The 20,282-nt window shown below is 48.1% G+C and overlaps 1 protein-coding gene across 1 annotated transcript; it reads right to left on the reverse strand.

The window, feature by feature from the left end:
• Positions 1-8,560: 8,560 nt before the first annotated feature.
• Positions 8,561-9,882, reverse strand: npy8br (neuropeptide Y receptor Y8b). The gene has a single exon (XM_056292127.1). The coding sequence runs from the start codon at positions 9,781-9,783 to the stop codon at positions 8,677-8,679; it is 1,107 nt and encodes a 368-aa protein (XP_056148102.1). The 5' UTR covers positions 9,784-9,882; the 3' UTR covers positions 8,561-8,676.
• Positions 9,883-20,282: the final 10,400 nt, after the last annotated feature.

Genomic DNA, 20,282 nt, shown 5'->3' on the forward strand with positions numbered 1-20,282 from the left:
CGTCTGTCATTGTCAACAGTTTTGTTTATTTATTTCCCCAGCAGATAGCTGAGGCCTCTAAAAATGGAAACGCCGCGCAGCGTCTCGGCTTGCCCCGAATACACACCTCATGTTAAACATGACAAAAAGGAAGGGATCACGCGCATATTCTGCTAACTGAAGACGTTCGTCATTCTGTTTGTTGGTATCTGCAACAGTATGTTGGGATATGTCGGCGTTTTCATTATTTACTGATCAGATTTTCATGTATGTTTCTGTTAATTCATTGTCTCCTCACCATAACTGTTTTTTTCACACAATTTGCATGTTTATATATATATATATATATATATATATATACAGTGCTGCTTGAAAGTTTGTGAACCCTCCAGACATGGTCACTGTTTTTGTAAAAAACATTAAAATAAGCTTATTATACATACATCCAAATCCCAATTTGTAAAGCACACCTTCCAAATAATGGACACACACACAAAAAGAGATATATTTTCATTATTTAATTCAACAAAGGTGGTTTATTTCACAAAAACTGAACATTTAACATGTGCAAAAGTATGTGAACCCTTGTATTAGTAGCTTGTGGCTCCTCCTTTTGCAGCCATTACTTCAACCAAACGTCTTCTGTAACCACTAACCAGTCTCTCGCATCTGCTTATGGGGATTTTTGCCCACTCCTCCTTGCAGAACTCAGCCAGTTGAGAGAGGTTGGAGGGACATCTGGTATGTACCAACTTCTTCAGGTCTCGCCACAACATTTCAATTGGATTAAGGTCCGGACTTTGACTGGGCCAATCCAGAGTACGAATCCTCTTTCTCTGAAGCCATTCCTTTGTAGTTTTGCTGGGTTGCTTTGGGTAATTGTCTTGTTGCATAATCCATTTTCGTCCCAGCTTCAACTCCCTGACTGATGGCAGGAGATTCTGGTCAAGAATTTGTTGATATGCCGGAGAATTCATGGTTCCTTGGATAATATGGAGTCGTCCAGGTCCAGAAGCAGAAAAGCAGACCCAGACCTTCACATTTCCACCACCATGCTTCACTGTGGGGAGGAGGTTCTTTTCTTCATATGCAGTGTTGGCTTTTCTCCAAACATGTTGGTTTTGATTGTGACCAAATAATTCTATCTTGGACTCGTCTGTCCAGAGAATGGACTTCCAGAAGGTCTCTGGTTTGTCCAAGTGCTCTCTGGCAAAGTTGAAACGGGCAGCTTTGTTCTTTTTTGAGAGCAGAGGCTTCCTTCTAGCAACCCTCCCATGAATGTCATGGCTATTCAATTTTCGTCTGATTGTAGACGCATGCACATTTGTCCCAGATGCTACCAGAGAGGTGTGCAACTCTCTAGAGGTGATGTGTGGGTTGGCCTTTACCTGATTTATTATTTTTCTGGTGCTTCTGGGTGATAGTTTTGATGGGTGTCCACTTCTAGGCAGAGTTGCTGTCATGTTGAAGGCCCTCCATTTGTAAATTATTTGTCTTACAGTGGATGGATGGAGCTGGAATCTTTTGGAGATGGTCTTATAGCCCTCCCCAGACTGATGGGCTGTCACTACCCTCTTCTTCATGTCCTCGGATATCTCCTTTGCTCTCGGCATTGTTGATTTGTATGGGACCACAGTGGTTTGGTTGGTTTCCTCTCTCTTTTAATTAGTGAAGGCCAAACCCTTTCCCAAGGATGTCTCATTTCATTGGTCTGCTTAAATGATTAATTAAGCACCCAAATGTGTTTCACCCCGAGTCTGTTACCTGCTTGACTTAACCAATGCAGCTGGGGGTTCACTTACTTTTGCACATACACTAATTCCATGTTTCATGTAGTTTTTGGGCTACTTAAACAAGTCCCACTAAACAAGTACCTGCAACTGATAAACATATATCTGACATTTCATACATAAAAACTGGTGATGATAGAATAAGAAAATCCTGGTAAAACAACAGACAAATCTAAACTGCTCAAGGGGTTCACATACTTTCAAGCAGCACTGTATATATATATATATATATATATATATATATATATATTCTAGGACAGAGTCTCCAACATGCAAAATGGGAAACTCACTAAAATTCTACAGTGAAGTATCGCAGTAGCACGTCTTCATCGTACTTATTGCATCAGATGTTTGAGCACAAGTCACAAGGTCTCTTTCCATTGATTATTCTGCAGCAACTTAAACTTCCTTATCTCGCAATATGCAACATGCAAGCAAACTTTTTAGTTGACAGGCACATTGCATCACCCAATACACTCAATAAGCATGACTTTGAGCTAAGGTGGATTGACAGCAGACTGACACATTTAACTAGTGAGGGTCTGAAGACTTGGCCACCAGAGGGCGCTGGTGAAATACACAAATTCAAAACAGGCTCTTGCGAGGTTTTTGCCCTTTCTGGATTTGGAAGAATGAGATGAAACTTAATGGTATGAGTATTTGCTGCATGGCCTCAGTGCAAATATTACTGATAAAACGATCTCGTACCAGAAACTTGACGCTTGGTTCAAAATATGACCACAAACTGAATGGTGGCTCCTAAACATGTGCAAATAAGGCACATTAGTATGCAGATTTTCCTTCCAACCAAACTGCTCTGCTGACATCCCTAACTGCTCTTCCTCTGACTGAAGACCACTTAATGTCTAGGAAAGCAGCACTGGCTCTCATCTTTCCAACGAGTGTCCGTAATTCAACAACCCTCAGCTCCACTTCCTCGAGATCCCCGGCACCACCCTGAATTTTAGCGTTTGCCAGGCGCTGTAGTGCATCTAAATAGAGGTGATATCATCCTATCCTTTAGTTTGGCCGGGACAGAGGAGTATAGGGGGACGGCTCCCAAGTTGACCTGCTTCGCTTCAGCTGCACCGAACAATCGCTTTCGATCGCACAGATGTCTGCCTATTCATGGTCAGACAGGCAATATGAAATAGAATAATTGCCCAGCACATGTGCGTGTTTGCCAATATTGCATGCACTTTAAACATTCTGAATACCTCGCTGAACGCCATTCATCATGGAGGGTTGACAGTAAAACAACATGGTGTAATATCAACCGAATGGGTGGACGTGTCCTTATCTGCGGTGGAAATAGTGCTTTTCAATCTATCTGCCACTTTGCAGCTTGTCAGTAAACACACACGACAGATAATCACTTGGACAGGCTTCGTCTTGTTGATAAAAACTGCAGCCGCTCTCGTTTAGCATAACCCGTGAAAGAAGCATTGTCTTTGACTGGGATGGATTTGATAAAGATGTGCTTGGAAATTGTAACTGCGGACATAACACATTCGCACAAGCTCAACGCTGCCGTGAGCGACAACTTTTACCCACCCCGGTGGCTGAAGTTTTCAAATCAGGGACCCCGTGTCCGAAACGTAAAGCCTGCACGGGGCCGCCGAGTGCCATTGGCATCTCCAAAAATTAAAAATCAAAGCGGTTCAAGCTCTCATTAAGGTGGAGAGACATTTAGGTGGAGACAAGCGGGGCAGTATAGGGACATCATATAACACTCCCAACATAGCTGTTGGAGGAGCAGACCGCGTTCAGCCCGTCTTCAAGACATCTTTCAGGTCCACCCCGCATAGCGAAATCGCTGTGGCCCGGACCCGTCCCACACCCGACACTTCATCCGGCCCACATACCGCGGGGAATGGTGGCACTTGGGCGGTCCGCCCCTGTTTTCCAGATCTGGGCCAGAACCAAGCCATAGCAATGCCGCATGTGCCACATATTTGCCAAAGGTGGCCCATATTTGTTTTGTGATATTTGGGCCATATTTACCATTTACCACACGGGCCACTTCAGGGTCACATCCAGATCACATGTTGCTCAGAGCGCCGCGTCTTTGCCAAAAAAAAGGCCCACATTTGATTCGGCATATTTGGGCCATATTTGCTATTATACATGTGGGCCACTTCAGGCCACATCCAGGGCCAGAAGAAGGCCGTCAGTGCCGCGTCGTTGCCTGAAGTGGCCCACATCCGGATGCTATCTGGGACCAGGTTTGTTTTAACTGGTCTCGATGAGACGAGTCTCAAAGTGAATGGAAGGGAAGTTTACGTCAGGGGAAGTTGACGCCTGTGCAGCTGTCAAACACAGGAGGCAAGCAAGCATCTGAATCCGAGGCCTCCGCCCAAAAAACGTGTCGTCGTCTTATTGTGTTGTGTTATTTCTAGGATCTCTGAGGATTTTACAATCTGAGGACCGAGTCAGAAAGTCCCATATCCAAGCGAGTGGTGTTTCTATTGACCAGGGTTTCTTTTCAACCACTGACTGGATTGACCTACCCTGACCATTGATTTATTGACTGACAGTCCTCGACCGCTCGCTGTTATTTTCGTCACCTACGGTGGTCGTGTGAATTTGGTCATTGTTTAAATTAGTAAGCGTTTGGCTGCACAAAGCCAGCTGTGAGCGAGTCTGGCTCAACGAACAAAAGGACTCGGGGGTCCAAAGTAAACCTGTTTGTCAAACAGAGTTGCCGGATACAGCCTAAATTGGATTCCCTTTAAAACTTCCCTTTTTAACAGCTCACTTCCATCCGCTCGCTGGCTCTCTACCCTTGATAATACCCTTTTTACAAGATTACACAAGCATGCTCTCAGACTGAACAACCTTCCCTCCACTGCTTCATTGTGGACCGGCTTCGCTGTCAGAGGGATTGATAAAGTGCCTTTAATAGGTGGTGGCCGTCAACTTAAAGGAAATCCAATGGAAACCTCCGAGGAGGCCGTAACCAGGCAACTACCGGAGCTGGCCATGGTCTCCCTCTTTTTGGTTACTATCTATCTATCTGTCTGTCTGTCCATCTATCTATCTATCTATCTATCTATCTATCTATCTATCTATCTATCTATCTATCTATCTATCTATCTATCTATCTATCCATCTATCTATCCATCTATCTATCTAGATATCTATCTGTCTGTCTGTCCCCCCATCCGTCCGTCCATCCATATGAGACCTTGGAAATGAAAAGCACATTCACACACTGACAAATACAATCCTAAGGGAACACTGTCAGACACAAATTGGGGGACTGCTATTCCCGGCTGTAAAGTCTGCTTCTATTATGCAAGATGTGTGTGTGTGTGTGTGTGTGTGTGTGTGTGTGTGTGTGTGTGTGTGTGTGTGTGTGTGTGTGCTTAAGGCACATGTATGGCTTTTATTAATACTATATGGAGCGAAACGAGACCCTGCAATATCACAGTAATATCCAAAGAATATGGCTGATATGGTTGGATTCATTTCCAAAAGCAAAAGCGTAGTAAACGCTAAATATTTCATTTTGAAAGATTAACTGCGCCTAACCTGGAGCTGGCCAATGAAGAGCCAAATCAAAATTCATGCCCTTATGGAGCAATTTCACAGCTGCTCAGCTCTGAATATTAAATGTTCCCTGAAAAAATAAAAAATTTAAAAAAATCAAAAATCGGTCAGCTCGGTGTGTCAGGAATCACTTGATTCCAAACGGATCCATCAGAGCAATCTAACAGAGAGATGAAGGAGCAGGAAAAGACGGAACTTGGTCAATATTTGTGTTTGGCCCCGAGGTGAGGAACCCACGTGTTCCGACGCGGTGTCACAGAGCCCGGCGCGTGTCATACCCCGATTAGAATTCAGCAAGGCGGCGCACCGACTAACCCCATCGCTAAGCCCCATGACGAAAGGTTTTGATGCCTTTCTCCATAGACCGAAGGTGCAAGGGGGGGGGAGTGTGACGTCACATGACGTCACTCATCACAAACGACATTTACAACGAGGCCCTCGTTCCACCCCCATGCGTTGTTCTTTATTTCGCTTTTCTTTCTTTTTCTTTTTTGCTAAAGTTCTAGAACAGTGTGTAACTGGTTATTTTTCTTGCCCGGTGCGGGATTCGATATGGGGTGTACTGCACCACAAGGCGGCATCACTGACCGCTCGGCTAAAAGGTCAAACACGTTACTTAGGGGCTAACGTGTCTTATTACTAGTTTACAGTCGTCACCCTCTACCGGAAGCGCGCCCTCGCGCTTTATTCTTCCCGCGCTCCGAAGAGACTCCTGAGGATCTGCACACTTCCGGATCCCACCGCTGCCGCCAATGTAACCGGTTATTTTCTTGCCCGGTGCGGGATTCGATACGGGGTGTACTGCACCACAAGGCGACGTCACTAACCGCTCGGCTAAAGGGTCAGACCCGCTAGTTAGGGGGCTAACGTGTCTTATTAGTAGGTTATACAGTGTTTTCTTGTGAAAGTACAGCCCCAAATCCCCCGCTTATTGAAAATGTGTTTGTTCAATATCCATCGGATCCAGAGTGCCGCCATCTTGATCTTTTATGAAGCGCTCCAGCGAGAGGCGGTCTTTGTATAATGGAGCAATCTGAGCTTTCCTTGCGATGGCGGCTGTTCTAAACCTAGAAACGGTCCCGTATCCTCGTTATTCCCTTTACACCTTCCTCAGCACGCATTTCTGAGGGCGCTGTTTCAATCCCCCCCTTTTTTTGCTCCCCAATTGTATCTGGCCAATTACCCCGCTCTTTTTGAGCCGTCCCGGTCGCCGCTCCGAGGGGCGTCCCAACCGACCAGAGGGGGGCGCTAGTGCGGCGGCAAACATCCACATCCGACTTCCCACCCGCAGAGGGACGCCCGACGAAGCCGGAGGTAACGAGGGGATTCGACCCCGACGGTCCCGTGTTGGTAGGCAACGGAATAGCCCGCCACGCTATCCGGACGCCGCTCTGGGCGGGACGCGATATTATGAACCCTACATAGCCCTCGCCAAAATCCCGTACCCTGTCCCAAATCTCGCGAACGGACGCCGGATTTCCGCTGCGTTGCTAAGGAAACAATCAACTATCAACTCGGTGCGAAGCAAAGCTAACGTTAGCTACCTTCAATTTTGTAATTTTGTATTTTTCGCAATTTTGGACAGCTGGCTGCTTTTGTAATTTTGGACTGCTGGCTGTCAACAACAGAACGGAGGTAAGTAACGTTAGTTGTCTGAAAATGAACATATATCTGATAAATAGACTTTCTCACATTTAAGAAAGCTGATCAGTAAGTTGTTACCTGTGTATAAATGTAAAAGTCATATTACTACAATATAGGAGCTCGTTTTGTTTGTAGTCATGATAAGGGGTGAAGTATCCTATGCTCAAACGTGGAGCAAGCAAAGATTGAGTTAAAAACGTTAATGTTGATTGTGGATAACTTAGACAGGTTAAATTGTGGGTGTACAGCGTTTCCTTGATGAGCGCTAACCCCATAACAACATATTTTCGCGTTGCTACGGTGGCGCACACGTGACAAAGCCAGAAACGGGATTTTGGCGAGGCCTATGTAGGGTTCATAATATCGCGGGCGGGACAGCCTACAGAAGGGCGGACAGGAAGTGAAATCCCGGAACTTTTCTTCTTCGCACGGTATGTGTGCCTGCGATCAAATTTACGTCTCTTTAAGCGGGAAGGAAGAAGAAGAAGAAAAAACGACAGCTTCAAACAGCAATATTTATGTTATCACATCATATATCATATAGTATTTATGAATCGGAATTTCACAGCAGACACCACGTGGTTGAAGAAATTAGCAAAGGTTTTAATTCGGTTCAATACCGTGAAGTTACTTTACAACAAGTTTCCTAGACATATTTTCAACGCCATAAACTATAGTAATACAAGGCATACATTTATGTATTTAGTGATATATATATATTTTATATATATACATACATACATACAGTGGCCACACCCGGCACAAACACAGTCCTTTATAACTTCTTATATTTTGTTTTATGGCACCTGATATATCATTGCTGCGTGGCACATTTTATTACAAAAAAAACCCCTCCCTGCACCCGGTACAGTGTTCGAGCACAGGCCTTGGTCAACAGCACTCGGAGACTGTAAAGTTCTCATCCTCAGTCCTTGTCAAGTTTCCGTGGAAAATATAGTTGGCACGGAATTTAGATGCTAAGAAATGCCAGGAATACAATGCAAGTAAATCATTCAACAATGGTCCTATTTGATGCCCGGAGCCACATATTAAATGTTCTAGTGCACTCTCCATTGGCTGTATAATAATCTACTTCTCATGTACAATCATTAATACATTACAGTTAACAAAGGCTTGTTTTTGTCAATACTTTTGACACAGGAAAGTTAAATCCCCGCAGCTCCCGATGTACCGCCGAGTACTGCCCATCTGCAGGTTCAGTCTGAGGACTTTGTGGTGAATAAGGTAAATCTGTGAAAAACACACTTGAATATTCATCCCGCTCTGGCTTCTGCATGGATGCCTATTTGCTTGAAAATGAAGTTAAACAGGAGCTGTGTTTTCCTGGATTACCTGTTTACATAATCATTACCACACGACCACAACACATTGTCGAAAGCATTCTAGAGACTAAGATTGAAAAAGTGATTGTGTGAAGTGTCGCCAATTGCCCTACAACCTTTGCACCTTCATGTGATTATCTACTTCCTCTTTGCAATGTACTTACACTGAACAGAGGGCACTGTGCTACGCATTTTTAATTGACGGTCATTGGAAAACCGATGTTGGTTTTATAACTTTGGACGTGCCAATCTCGTTCTTGCACACAACAAAACATGAGAAGCTCTGACAGATGACCAACGGATGTAAATGGCAAGCTGAGGAAGGCCCCAAGTATACTTTCCTTTGTCCCTTACTGAAAGGTCTGGCTTTAAGTATTGATGCTCAAAGATCCTTTGCTCAAGACTGACCCCTTGGTGGCCTCTGTGCTGACAATGGAGAGGGGGAAGCTCTCGTATCTCTCCGTTGACCCCCAGCAGCGGCAGCGCATCAGGGTGGACTTGAGCTGCCTCTGGAAGTTGCTGTTGAGAAAGCCGTAGATGATGGGGTTGACGCAAGTCGAGGCCATGGCCGTGAGGTGGCAGGCTGAGAAGATGACGTCGTGCTGGCAGGACGAGATGGCCTCGTGGTTCCAGTCGAACACCGTGTTGAAGATGTTGAGAGGGAGCCAGCAGAGCGCAAACACCACCACGATGGAGCCTAGCATGGCATTGATCCTCTTGGAGCCCTTCATCTTCTTTAGGTTGGAGTCCCTGGCCCGCTCGACCATGTCCTTCCTCCTCCTGAGGCGCAGGTAGATGCGCAGGTAGCAGATCATGATCAGGGTGAGTGGGAGGAAGTACTGAAAGATGAGCAGGGAAGTGGTGTAGATTAGCCGGTTGTTATCCGAAGGCCAGTGCTCCATACAGACAACGTGGTCACTCAACGGGAGGGGGATGCTCAGGTTCTGGTAAGGCGTGTCGGTGAGGACGCTGAAGGAGAGGAAAGGCAGAGATATGAGGCACGCGACCACCCAGATGACGGCCACAGCCAGGTAGGATTGGCCAACCACAGGCTTCCATCCAGTGGGATGGATGATCAGCTGGTAGCGCTCCAAGGCGATGAGGACGAGGGAAAAGATGGACACGGTAACCGATATACACTGGACAAAGGGGGTGAGCTTACAGAGAGCCTCGCCCAGGATCCAGTGGTCCATTAAAGTGTAGATGATGGTGACGGGCAGGCACACAATGCACATGAGGATGTCGGAGCAGGACAGGTTGGCGATGAAGATGTTGGTGACGTTGCGCATTTCCTTCTGCCGGCTGATGACAAACACCAGGCAAGAGTTGCCAATAAGTCCCACTGCTATCACTGTACTGTAAGCGACAATCAGGAAAGTGGTGCCGCTCACCGAGGGCGCGCACACCTCCGGTAAATCCCACTCCAGCTCCTTTGACTGGGCGTGGCTGCGATTGGTTTTTGGGAGTGACTCCATGGTTGCTTCGCCGGCCTCAGTTCTCGGGGCCGCGGCGTGACTGTACGTGACTGTAAAGGCACGAACCGAGGAAGCCTCTTGGACGAGAGGCGAAACGTCTCCACGGATATATACCAAGTCCGGTTGCACTTGATTCGACTCCTCTGGATAGGCTGCACTGTCGTGCAGCCGTTCAAACCAGCTCTAGTAGTGTGACGAACGATATGTGCTATTTTCACAGGTTTCCATCATCCCTCATTTCGAGCGGACTTAATTGAAATCTTCATTTGCTGCCTGAAATAGGAACAAAACAAAAAAAACGAGTCAACTTGAGAATTTTCTTTGTTATAATTCAAGGTTTGTTAAAAAAAAAAGTTTTTAAAAATTCAATTACTTGCACGATAGCCGGGACAACTCATTTCCCCGCTCGCTGATGGCTTATTGGGAAATGAGTGAACGCAGCGCAGACTTACAGCTGTTTAATTAGTGCAGGGTAAAAGTTATTTGCAAAATTCCTGGCACTCAATGCAGAATTATCTGCCGACGCCCTCTTGGACGTCTTCGCCGGGTCCGGTTCCGGCCGTGTAAACACTGACAATGGACCGCTTCACAAAAGAGATAACGCGGGAGGGTGGTTAATGGTGGTATGAACATATCACAAGGCTTTGACGGAGGTACAAAAAGGAGACTTTCTAGGATCTGGGATATTAGCCGTGAGAGCGAATGATGCTCTAATGGCACATCATAATGGCACATCACCGTGGTTCAAATTTACACCACAATTGCTGTTAATGACTGGCTTCTTCAGAGACGACCCCTCCTAATGGCTGGTTTTTTTTGGGGGGGAGGAGGGGGGGTTTGCCCCATGTGACCGTGGGGATTATATTCTTATTTTCCTCCGCAAAGACGAAAGACACCTTTCATTTTCAACGAACATCTAGCCAGCTTGTCAGACTCCCCCCGAGCACGTGGTCTTACGACCTGTTATAAAGCCAATCTGCTTGGAAAACAAAACCCCATTACACCAGGACATTAACATCAGAATTGTGTGCATATCTCTCTGGGTATGTGTGTGTGTCTGTGTGTGTGTGTGTGCAGCAATGAAAACAACGATCATTGTTTACCCCCAAGCTTATCACAACAGAAATTCGTTTTGCTGTCAAAGGAGGGAATAGACTATTTGGGGGTGGGGGTGGGGGGGGTTGTTCAGTAGATTCAGCATTTTAGAAACAGGGGGTTATCACGGCAGATCCGGCGCGTGGCTATATCTCTTAATAACAGCGAGCACGGTTTGGTTTTAGATGCGGTGATCAGAACCAGATCCGCAGCATTCTTGGAGCGACAACAGAATTGGGGGGGAGGGGGGGAGACGGAAACTGCTGTAAGGTTCACGGTCCAATCGGGATATGGGTTTCATAAGGTTGGCTTCTGTGTCAGCGTGGTCAGGTCTAGCTGGATTTCTATTTATTTATTTATTTATTGGCTTTGTTATGTGGCCTGGGTGCCAGCCCTGTGCTGCAGCGACGTGTGGGCTGACCACGCAGCCCGGTCCGGAAGGGGCTCGCCCCCACATGTCCCCCAAAACCCACGCGGCGTTTTTGTTCTCCCCGAAGCCTCCTCGGGCAACTCGGCGTTACGCAACATTTATTCAAACGCGTGCGCCCAAACAGACTTTGAGGAGAACAACAATGAGGAGTCCTCCCGGTTATATCCGAACCACCACACTGGGGCTATGGCTGCGCAAAGTTTCCTCTTGTCTTCTCTGAATGCCCCCCCGGTACTGACCCCTCTTCCAGATACCCCTGCGCTCACTTCCATCACGGACCCGTTGGGGGGGGGGGGTGTGAGGGGAAAACAACCGGCCGGCGCTGTGGGAGGCTGCTGCAGCCGGGAAAGGCGCCATATAGACAACGCTGCTTGACTGACTGACTGATTTCTCTGCAAAAAAGCCCTCAAAGTGCTGCGACCCCCCCCAACCCCCCCCCCACACACACACACACACATCCTCTGAAAAAGAAACAATCTAGCCAACCAAAAGTGGGAAAGTGTCACGTTTCCTGACCTGGATTAGAAACTGTTATCAAAATCCTTCCGCACGCGGGTTTCCGGAGCCGCTCGTGCGTTGCGGAGAGGTGGACTTTCTACTTGGACCAGGTAGGTGGGAAGGTAGGTGGGAAGGTAGGTGGGTAGGTAGGTAGACTCGGGAAGAGACGCTCTATTCTCCACGACGCTCCGCTGCGTGCCGGTCGGTCTCCTGCGGAGGGGAGACACACACACACACACACACACACACACACACACACACACACACACACACACACACATGAGCCGAGACGTCTTCCCCAAGTGTGCACGCCGTCAGACCAGAACACAGTCAATGTGCGCCATACATGATGCCCGAACCACGGTGATAAACAAACGGGTCAGCCCCACTTTTCGGCCGGGTTCTGCTGTGGGCTGCCGCCGCTCTCTCAGAACCACCCGACCCGGCGCCACGCGTCCCGCTTTATGTCATCCTTTCTTTCCTTTTGTCGTACGTAATGTAAACGTCATTCTACTCACCAGAGAGCGCGAGCACCTGCCTGAAGTTCAGACGCCGGTCCGGATCTGTGCAGGCGCCGAGCGCGCGGGAGGCGTCCTGACAGGAGCGCGCGCCGTCGCGATCTGAGATGCGCGTCTTAAAGCGACCTTTTCACTCCGGGCGCAAGCCGGGGATGTGACTCTGTTGTGACGCGTGTTACATAATAGGCTGCGCTTCTGGACGGCGCGCGCGCGCAGGCGCACGCGTATGCTACGCGCGCGCGCGCGCCCCGTGGGGAAATTAAGTTGTTGGAAATAATTAAGCGGCCCGCACACAATCCATTTCGTCTCCGTAGCCTCTGACACGAGGCGAGGGGCAGGAAGGGATATAAATACCGTCGAGCTGGGGGGGGGACACCCACCCGGGGGGGGCACCCACCCGCATTTCTACACAGCACCGAGTCCCCTGCGCGTCTGCCGCAGATGACACGGAGGCAATAAGATGGAGATGATACGCAGAAAGAAGAACGATAATATAACAAGTAACAAACTTTACAATGTGTCTTACACACAGGATACAATAATGCACACAGCCAAGATAAACAACAGACTGATTGATTGACTGATTGATTGATTGATTGACACCATGCCAGATCCGCTCCACAAAACAGGGTAAAACACGGTCAGGATAAAGTCACAAGAGCACAATTAAAACGAAGAGAACTATCGCCCATAAAACAAGGATGATGACGTAAACCACCAAAATAAGAAAGAAATAGACAGCAGTCTAAAATTAGGCTCTGAATGAATTGCTTTTTTTGTTGTTTTTTTTAAAGAACCTTTACACACTAATGTTTTTTATAAAAAATTCTGCTATTCAACGGCCAGGAAAAGTGTGCTGTAAATGTCACGAGGACACGCGCGCGGCACAAGAAGTCAGAATAACAACAGCGTGAGGCCCAATAGATTCTCGGGGCGCAGGGCGTGATGGGAAACGGTCATCTGTCATCGGCGCTTCAGACGGACCTCACACACATTCGGCCGATCCGTCAGCTTGGTCTCCGGCGGAAGCCTCCGGGGGGATGCTGAAGGTCTCCTCAGCCGGCTTGTGTGTTGGAGTGGCAGTCACACACTGACAGTCTCCCCACCAGATGGATGAAGCAGGTGCTCTGTCGGTGGCGTCCTTACATCCATTGCATAACGTCTCACTTCCACCCGCGGCACCGTTACAACCACCCCCCCCCAAAAAAAACACGTCTGATCCCACAGACGCGTGACACTAAAAACTATTTTAAAACAGTTTTCGCACCTTTCCCACGTGCAACAGATTTATGCGCCGCTTCATCGCACAGCTTCACACCCCCCCCCCACACCCCACGCTGTCTGGAGAGGAGGCTCTTCACACACGCTGAGCGATAATAGCTCTTTGTCTGAGAGGTGGAATATTGAAATGACCTCCCGCTGACAACAATCATCTCATTTTGTGTCATCTCGCTCGAGGCAGTTGATCCCCGGGAACATCTTCGCAGAGAAAATAGGACTGCTGAGATTGACTGCCGCTATGTGACCGCACTGCAGAGTCGGGCCACTTGCTCGCGTCCAGCTACCACTCAGCGGCTCCGTACTCGGTGTACCGTTATGCCGCTTCCCCGCGCGAGCTCCTGCGCTGTCACTCACAGCCCCTGCTGTCTTTCCCCGCACGCAGCCGGCTGCGCTGGGGAGCATGGGTAGTGGGGGTAGTGAGGGTAGTGGGGGTCGTGAGGGTAGTGGGAGTAGTGGGGGTAGTGAGAGTAGCGGGGGTAGCGAGGGTAGTGGGAGTAGTTGGAGTAGCGAGGGTAGCGGGGGTAGTGGGAGTAGTGGGGGTAGTGAGGGTAGTGGGAGTCGTGGGAGTAGCGGGGGTAGTGAGGGTAGTGGGAGTAGTGGGGGTAGCGGGGGTAGTGGGGGTCGTGTGAGTAGTGGGGGTAGTGAGGGTAGTGGGAGTCGTGGGGGTAGTGGGGGTCGTGGGAGTAGTGGGGGTAGTGGGAGTCGTGGCAATGACACTTAGACGCAAATCGAACTGAAATGTCTGGGCACTTGAACAGCGTGCACGCGGAATTGGTTTTGGGGCACCGTGGTACCCCAGCTTAGCGGGATTTATCCCTTCCAAGGTAACAGACGCTGATGGACATAGTAGTCGTAACATCACAGCGTGGCCAGAAAAAAAGCTTATCAACTGTGGGTGGAAAAGCACCTTTTATGGAAAGGGAATGTCCATTCCGCGTGTAAACACGCGTGCGTTAAGCGAGATTCAGACATGGGAACCGTTTTGTTTTACGATAGGGAATAAGATACAGGAGGGGGCTTGGATAGTGCTCTAAACATTTCTGAAATGTTATCTTGACCTGTCACATACAACACGTAGTGGCTCTGTGATGATTTCTTTTATTTGGGAAACCATATCAAATATTTAGCTCTCGGTCCCATTCTCTGTTCAGACAAAATATTTGATGGGTGTTCGATTACTTATTTTATTTGGTAAACCTTATCCGTTGTTTAGTCGCGAATGTGTATTCTTATCTAGCCAGTACCGGACAGTGACTTGACTCAGAAATGGGCTGTGGCCCTATCCGGAGTTAGAATGATTTACATATTGCATAAGCCAGTGGTAGCACACCGTTTTTTAGGAATATTTTGAATAGTTTTATGCGTCACTGAAAGCCTAAATCACCAAAGTACTTTGCAGCAGAGACAATAATGTCCCTTAGTTGTAGACCACCACTGTAGACCCTTAGCTATAGACCAGGGATGGCTAACCATGTGCCATGGAGAGCCATGTGTATGCAGGTTTTCATTCCAGCCGGACTCCACACCAGGTGATTTCACTGATTAGCAACCCTTCAACCAAAGAGGAAGAATGTGTCGGTGAAATCGCCTGGTGTGGAGTCCAGCTGGAATGAAAACCTGCATACACATGGCTCTCCATGGCACATGGTTAGCCACCGCTGCTGTAGACCCTAACTGTAGATCCCTAGCTGTAGACCCCTAATTGTAAACCCCTAGCTGTAGACTCGTAGCTCTAGACCATAGTTGTAGACCCCTAGCTGTAGATCATAGTTGTAGACCCCTAGCTGTAGAGCTCTAGCTGTAGACCATAGCTGTAGACACCTAGCTGTGGACAATAGTTGTAGACCCCTAGCTGTAGGCCATAGCTGTAGACCCCTAACTGTAGACCCCTAGCTGTAGTCTCATAGCTGTAGATCATAGCTGCAGACACCTAGCTGTAGACCCCTAGCTATAGACTCCTAGCTATAGACTCCTAGCTGTAGACCATAGCTGTAGACTCCTAGCTGTAGATCATAGCTGTAGACTCCTAGCTGTAGATCATAGCTGTAGACTCCTGGCTGTAGACTGTAGCTGTAGACTCCTAGCTGTAGATCATAGCTGTAGACTATAGCTGTAGACTCATAGCTGTAGACTTTTAGCTGTAGACCCCTAGCTGTAGATCATAGCTGTAGACTATAGCTGTAGACCCCTAGCTATAGACTACTGGCTGTAGACCATAGCTGTAGACTCCTAGCTGTAGATCATAGCTGTAGACTCATAGCTGTAGATCATAGCTGTGTGTGTGTGTGTACATACACACAGGGTGTTGTGATGCGTCTAGTGCAGCAGTGTGTAGTTGGAGGGAAGGTGCATGTGTTCTTCCAACCCGCTTGTGTCCTTCCTGCCCTTAGCTTGCTGCCGCTGGCTAGCCTTTGTGGCGAATAGGGAAGCATCCTAGCGTGTAAGCCTTCCCTTGCCAGTACATAGCCTCTCCTTCACCAAGACTCCTGCCAGGCCTCCCCGTGGCCACACATGGTAACTGGGGTCTTGCGGCCCCAAGCTAACTTGGCAGGGGATCTCGGAGCAGCAGTGGGCCCCAGAGATATGGTGTGCAGGCCCTGGCACCTATCAACCTCTGCCCCGCTGCCTTGTGGGTGAGTCTGGAAGACATAAGGCTAAGGGAGCTTACCCCAACAGAAAAGCAAGCTGTGGCGGCACGCTTCGAGGCGGTTTCCGAAAAACTGGATTTCCGGCAGCCCCCTGCAGTTGTGTGGAGGTGCCGGTCGTCTAGGGATCCCCCTTGCCATCGGAACCATCTCCTCTACAATCAAGTCATGTGGCGTTGGGAGAAGCGCACCCCCCATGCCACTTTAAAAACCATCTCTGCGCAGGTATCTTCTGCTATCTGAGTCCTCAAAGGACCCACAAATAGAAGAAGATGGTCATCATCGGGCACGATGGACAACCAGCAAGCAAGCAAGACTTTTAGCTGTAGACCCCTAGCTGTAGACTCATAGCTGTAGATCATAGCTGTAGACCATGATATCCATAATTCATACTACTTGGAGAGAGGCTGCTGTTTATATTTTAAGCCCACAGTCTGGTTTTGAGTTATCTATTTGTCTTTAGGTGACCTTTCCTTTCTCAATATCTTTAATATCCTCTTGGTTTTGTGAAGCTTACAAGAGATTGATCGAATTAACTGTTTGAAGTAACAAAACAAAACAAAACAAAGAGCTACCGAAACAAGAAAATAAACAATGGTTTGTCGCCTATAGATACTCTATGATGTCACTTCTCAGCCATCTTGTAAATGTATGGATTTTGTGCTCTTTTGACCTGTCTGCTGTTCACCCCAAGTGCTGACTCCAACAACAATGACAACAACAACAAAAAAAACATCCAGGAATTTTGAGGCCAAGATGAATTTAAGAAACAACCGGGTCAAAGTCCAAACATAGTACACATGAAACAAAGAGCAGGCTTGTAAGTGACCTTGTGAGCAGCTCTTCTTGTCGGTCAACTACAAAATTAATTTCAAAACAAATAAAGCATAGTGATTACTTCTGCTCGTGCTCAAAGTCGTTGCCCCCGAGCATTCGTAGCTCCTCGTTTTATTCAAGGGACAAGATTGGATCTGTCCAGTTGTATTCTGCAACAGCAGAACCCCTTATATGAACCAAAGTTGAACGGACCCTTGACACCATCTGCGCATCATGGCCCTCCCTATAAATCCCCCCAGCGCTTTAAATAACCCTGGCCAAGAACAAAGGCCGCAGTGCTGCTGGTACTCAGGATGACAAACAGCACAGATCACATCTGACATTGAGCTCGCCCTGATGCTCCTCCGTTTAAATGTGGCTTTTTTGAACGTAGGAGAAGCATCCGTCATGTTATGGGGAGCAGGAGACGGAGGCACCGAAATGATGTACATTTTTTCTGAGTTTTCTGATTGCAAGCTCTATAGAAGTCTATAGAAGTCTGTGGTCTATTGCTAGGTAAGTAGCTAGCATTAGCGATATGATTGTGTGGTAATGTGGTAGGATCTGTGTCTAACTGTATGGACTTATATATATATATATATATATATATATATATATATATATATATATATATATATATATATATGCAAGGCTGCCCATAAGGGGGGGGGGCTTTCTGGGGCCCAGTGGCTAGAGGAGGCCCATGAAGGCCAGTAAAAATCATGTTCAGCCTAAATATAAGCAACGATAATGGCAATAAATGTCATTGAGCGTGAACTGGCTAAACAGATGGACTTTAAAGACGTTATAAAGGATTTTGCATCCAGTAAGACAAGGAAGATGGCTGTCTAAGAGGCAAAGATGAAGCCATGAGGCAAGAAATTGCCTTTTCTACTAAGAAATGTGTGGTGTAATTGTAGCAGTTCTTTGTTATCTTTGTTGACCTTGGTGTGTTTAAGTGCGTCAAAGAGTTCTATAATGGTGTGTGTGTGTGTGTGTGTGTGTGTGTGTGTGTGTGTGTGTGTGTGTGTGTGTGTGTGTGTGTGTGTGTGTGTGTGTGTGTGTGCCTATGACTATGTAGCCCCCGTTACTGAGTAAGTCGGTCTCAGTTTACTGAGTGTTTGTATGTGTTTAGTAGGAGAGAGAGAGAGCATGCGCATGGAAAAAGAACATTTTGGGGGGGGGGGGGAGGAGTCACCTTTTCATGGTCCCATCCCTTTCTGTGAGCGGGCCTGCATACTGTGAATGAAGGCAAACTTGTTTTCAGATATGATGAACTTGTGTTTTAGAGGTGAACTTGTACCCCCCCCTTTTTTTCTTCTCTCCCTGATTGTACTTAGCCAATTACCCCACTTTCTGAGCAGACTACCACATGCCTCCTCCGATACATGAGGAGTCGCCAGCCGCTCCTTTTCACCTGACAGTGACGAGTTTCACCAGGGGACGTAGCGCATGGGGGGATCACGCTATTCCCCCCAGTTCCCCCTCCCCACGAACAGGCGCCCCGACCGACCAGAGGAGGCGCTAGTGCAGCGACCAGGACACATACCCACATCCGGCTTCCCACCTGCAGACACGGCCAATTGTGTCTGTAGAGTCACCTGACCAAGCCGGAGGGTTTGAACCGGCGATCCCCATGTTGATCGCCTAGGTGAACCTAGGGCGAACTTGTATTTTGACGTACAGGCTGTGGCAACAGCGTTCCTCAAGTAGGACAGCGAAGAATCCATCTGTCTATCTGATGGGGGGGGGGGGAGGAACCGTAAGCTGTTTTCATGATCATGTGAACATTCAGCTTTGTTCTGGAGCTCAGCTGCCTCGCAGTACAACCTCCAGCTCCTTTAGGCCTCCTCTTCGATCCCTGGCGAGGGTCTAAGCTGCAGAAGTTTCAAGCCAGTATAAACTTTCTGCCTTCTTTATTTCCTAAGGAGCCGCGGCAGGCATGAAAAGAATCAAAGGATTCTGAACAATTTCGCGTATTCTTTGACAGTATTTCGCTGGAAAAGAGCGCTGGGAAGCATAAACAGCTACGTGCCACAGCAGTACAACGTGAGAGCGGGCTCAAGACGGACATTTCGTTTAGTTGTTATTCGGTGAAGTACTCTTATTCGCAGTGGGGGATGAGGGGGGGGGGGAGAGAGAGAAAGGAAGACAAAGAGATACACCTGTGACGGGGGACTTATTAAAAAACAAACTGCATCAACAGAATGAAAGGCCCTTTAAATCTCGTGTGATTAGACCTGGTGACCCTCCTCTTTTAACTCAAATGAATGTTGCGTCTCTTTCCTGCTCCTTGAAACAACCTCAGCATTTTACGTATCTCCCGTCACTTCTGTTTGCGGCGTCGATGGCTAATTTCTGCCCGGCCCCCTTCAGCATGCGATTCTGAATTATAATATAATCCCCGGGGCGATTCATAATATGTTCACATCGATTTTATAATGCAATCACGGTGATATTGGCGAGCAACGTTAATGGAGTATGCTTCACGGTGGCATTAGTAAGGAGCTAGCAGGGCTGGGGAGGAGGGTCCGGGATTTGAAGGTATTAGGGCCTGATTGATAGATCAAGGCTGACAGGTTTGTATTGAACCTCCTGAAGCTCCCGTCAGTTTGATTCCAGATCCACTGACACATGGCGAATATAACTAAATGCTGAATTTCGGGTCCCTCGTCACAGTTTTAGAATAGACAAATTTAAAGCTTATTGGGCGTCCGGGTGGCGTGGCGGTCTGTTCCATTGTCTACCAACACGGGGGATCGCCGGTTCGAATCCCCGCGTTATCTCCAGCTTCATCGGGCGTCCCTGCAGACACAATTGGCCGTGTCTGCGGGTGGGAAGCCGGATGCAGGTATGTGTCCTGGTCGCTGCACTAGCGCCTCCTCTGGTCAGTCGGGACACCTGTTCACGGGGGGAACTAGGGCGTCCCTAGAGACACAATTGGCCATGTCTGCAGGTGGGAAGGCGGATGTGGGTATGTGTCCTGATCGATGCACTAGCGCCTCCTCTGGTCAGTTGGGGCGCCTGTTTAGGGGGGGGAACTGGGGGGAATAGCGTGACCCTCCCACGCGCTACGTCCCCCTGGTGAAACGCCTCACTGTCAGGTGAAAAGAAGCAGCTGGCGACTCCACGTGTCAGAGGAGGCATGTGGTAGTCTGCAGCCCTCCCCGGATCGGCAGAGGGGGTGGAGCAGCGACTGGGACAGCTCGGAAGAGT

Source organism: Lampris incognitus, chromosome 1 (assembly GCF_029633865.1).
Source record: "Lampris incognitus isolate fLamInc1 chromosome 1, fLamInc1.hap2, whole genome shotgun sequence".
NCBI classification, from domain to species: Eukaryota; Metazoa; Chordata; class Actinopteri; order Lampriformes; family Lampridae; genus Lampris; species Lampris incognitus.

Excerpts from the sequence above, each read along its gene's own strand:
- npy8br (XM_056292127.1), bottom strand. The coding sequence starts at position 9,783 with ATGGAGTCACTCCCAAAAACCAATCGCAGCCACGCCCAGTCAAAGGAG.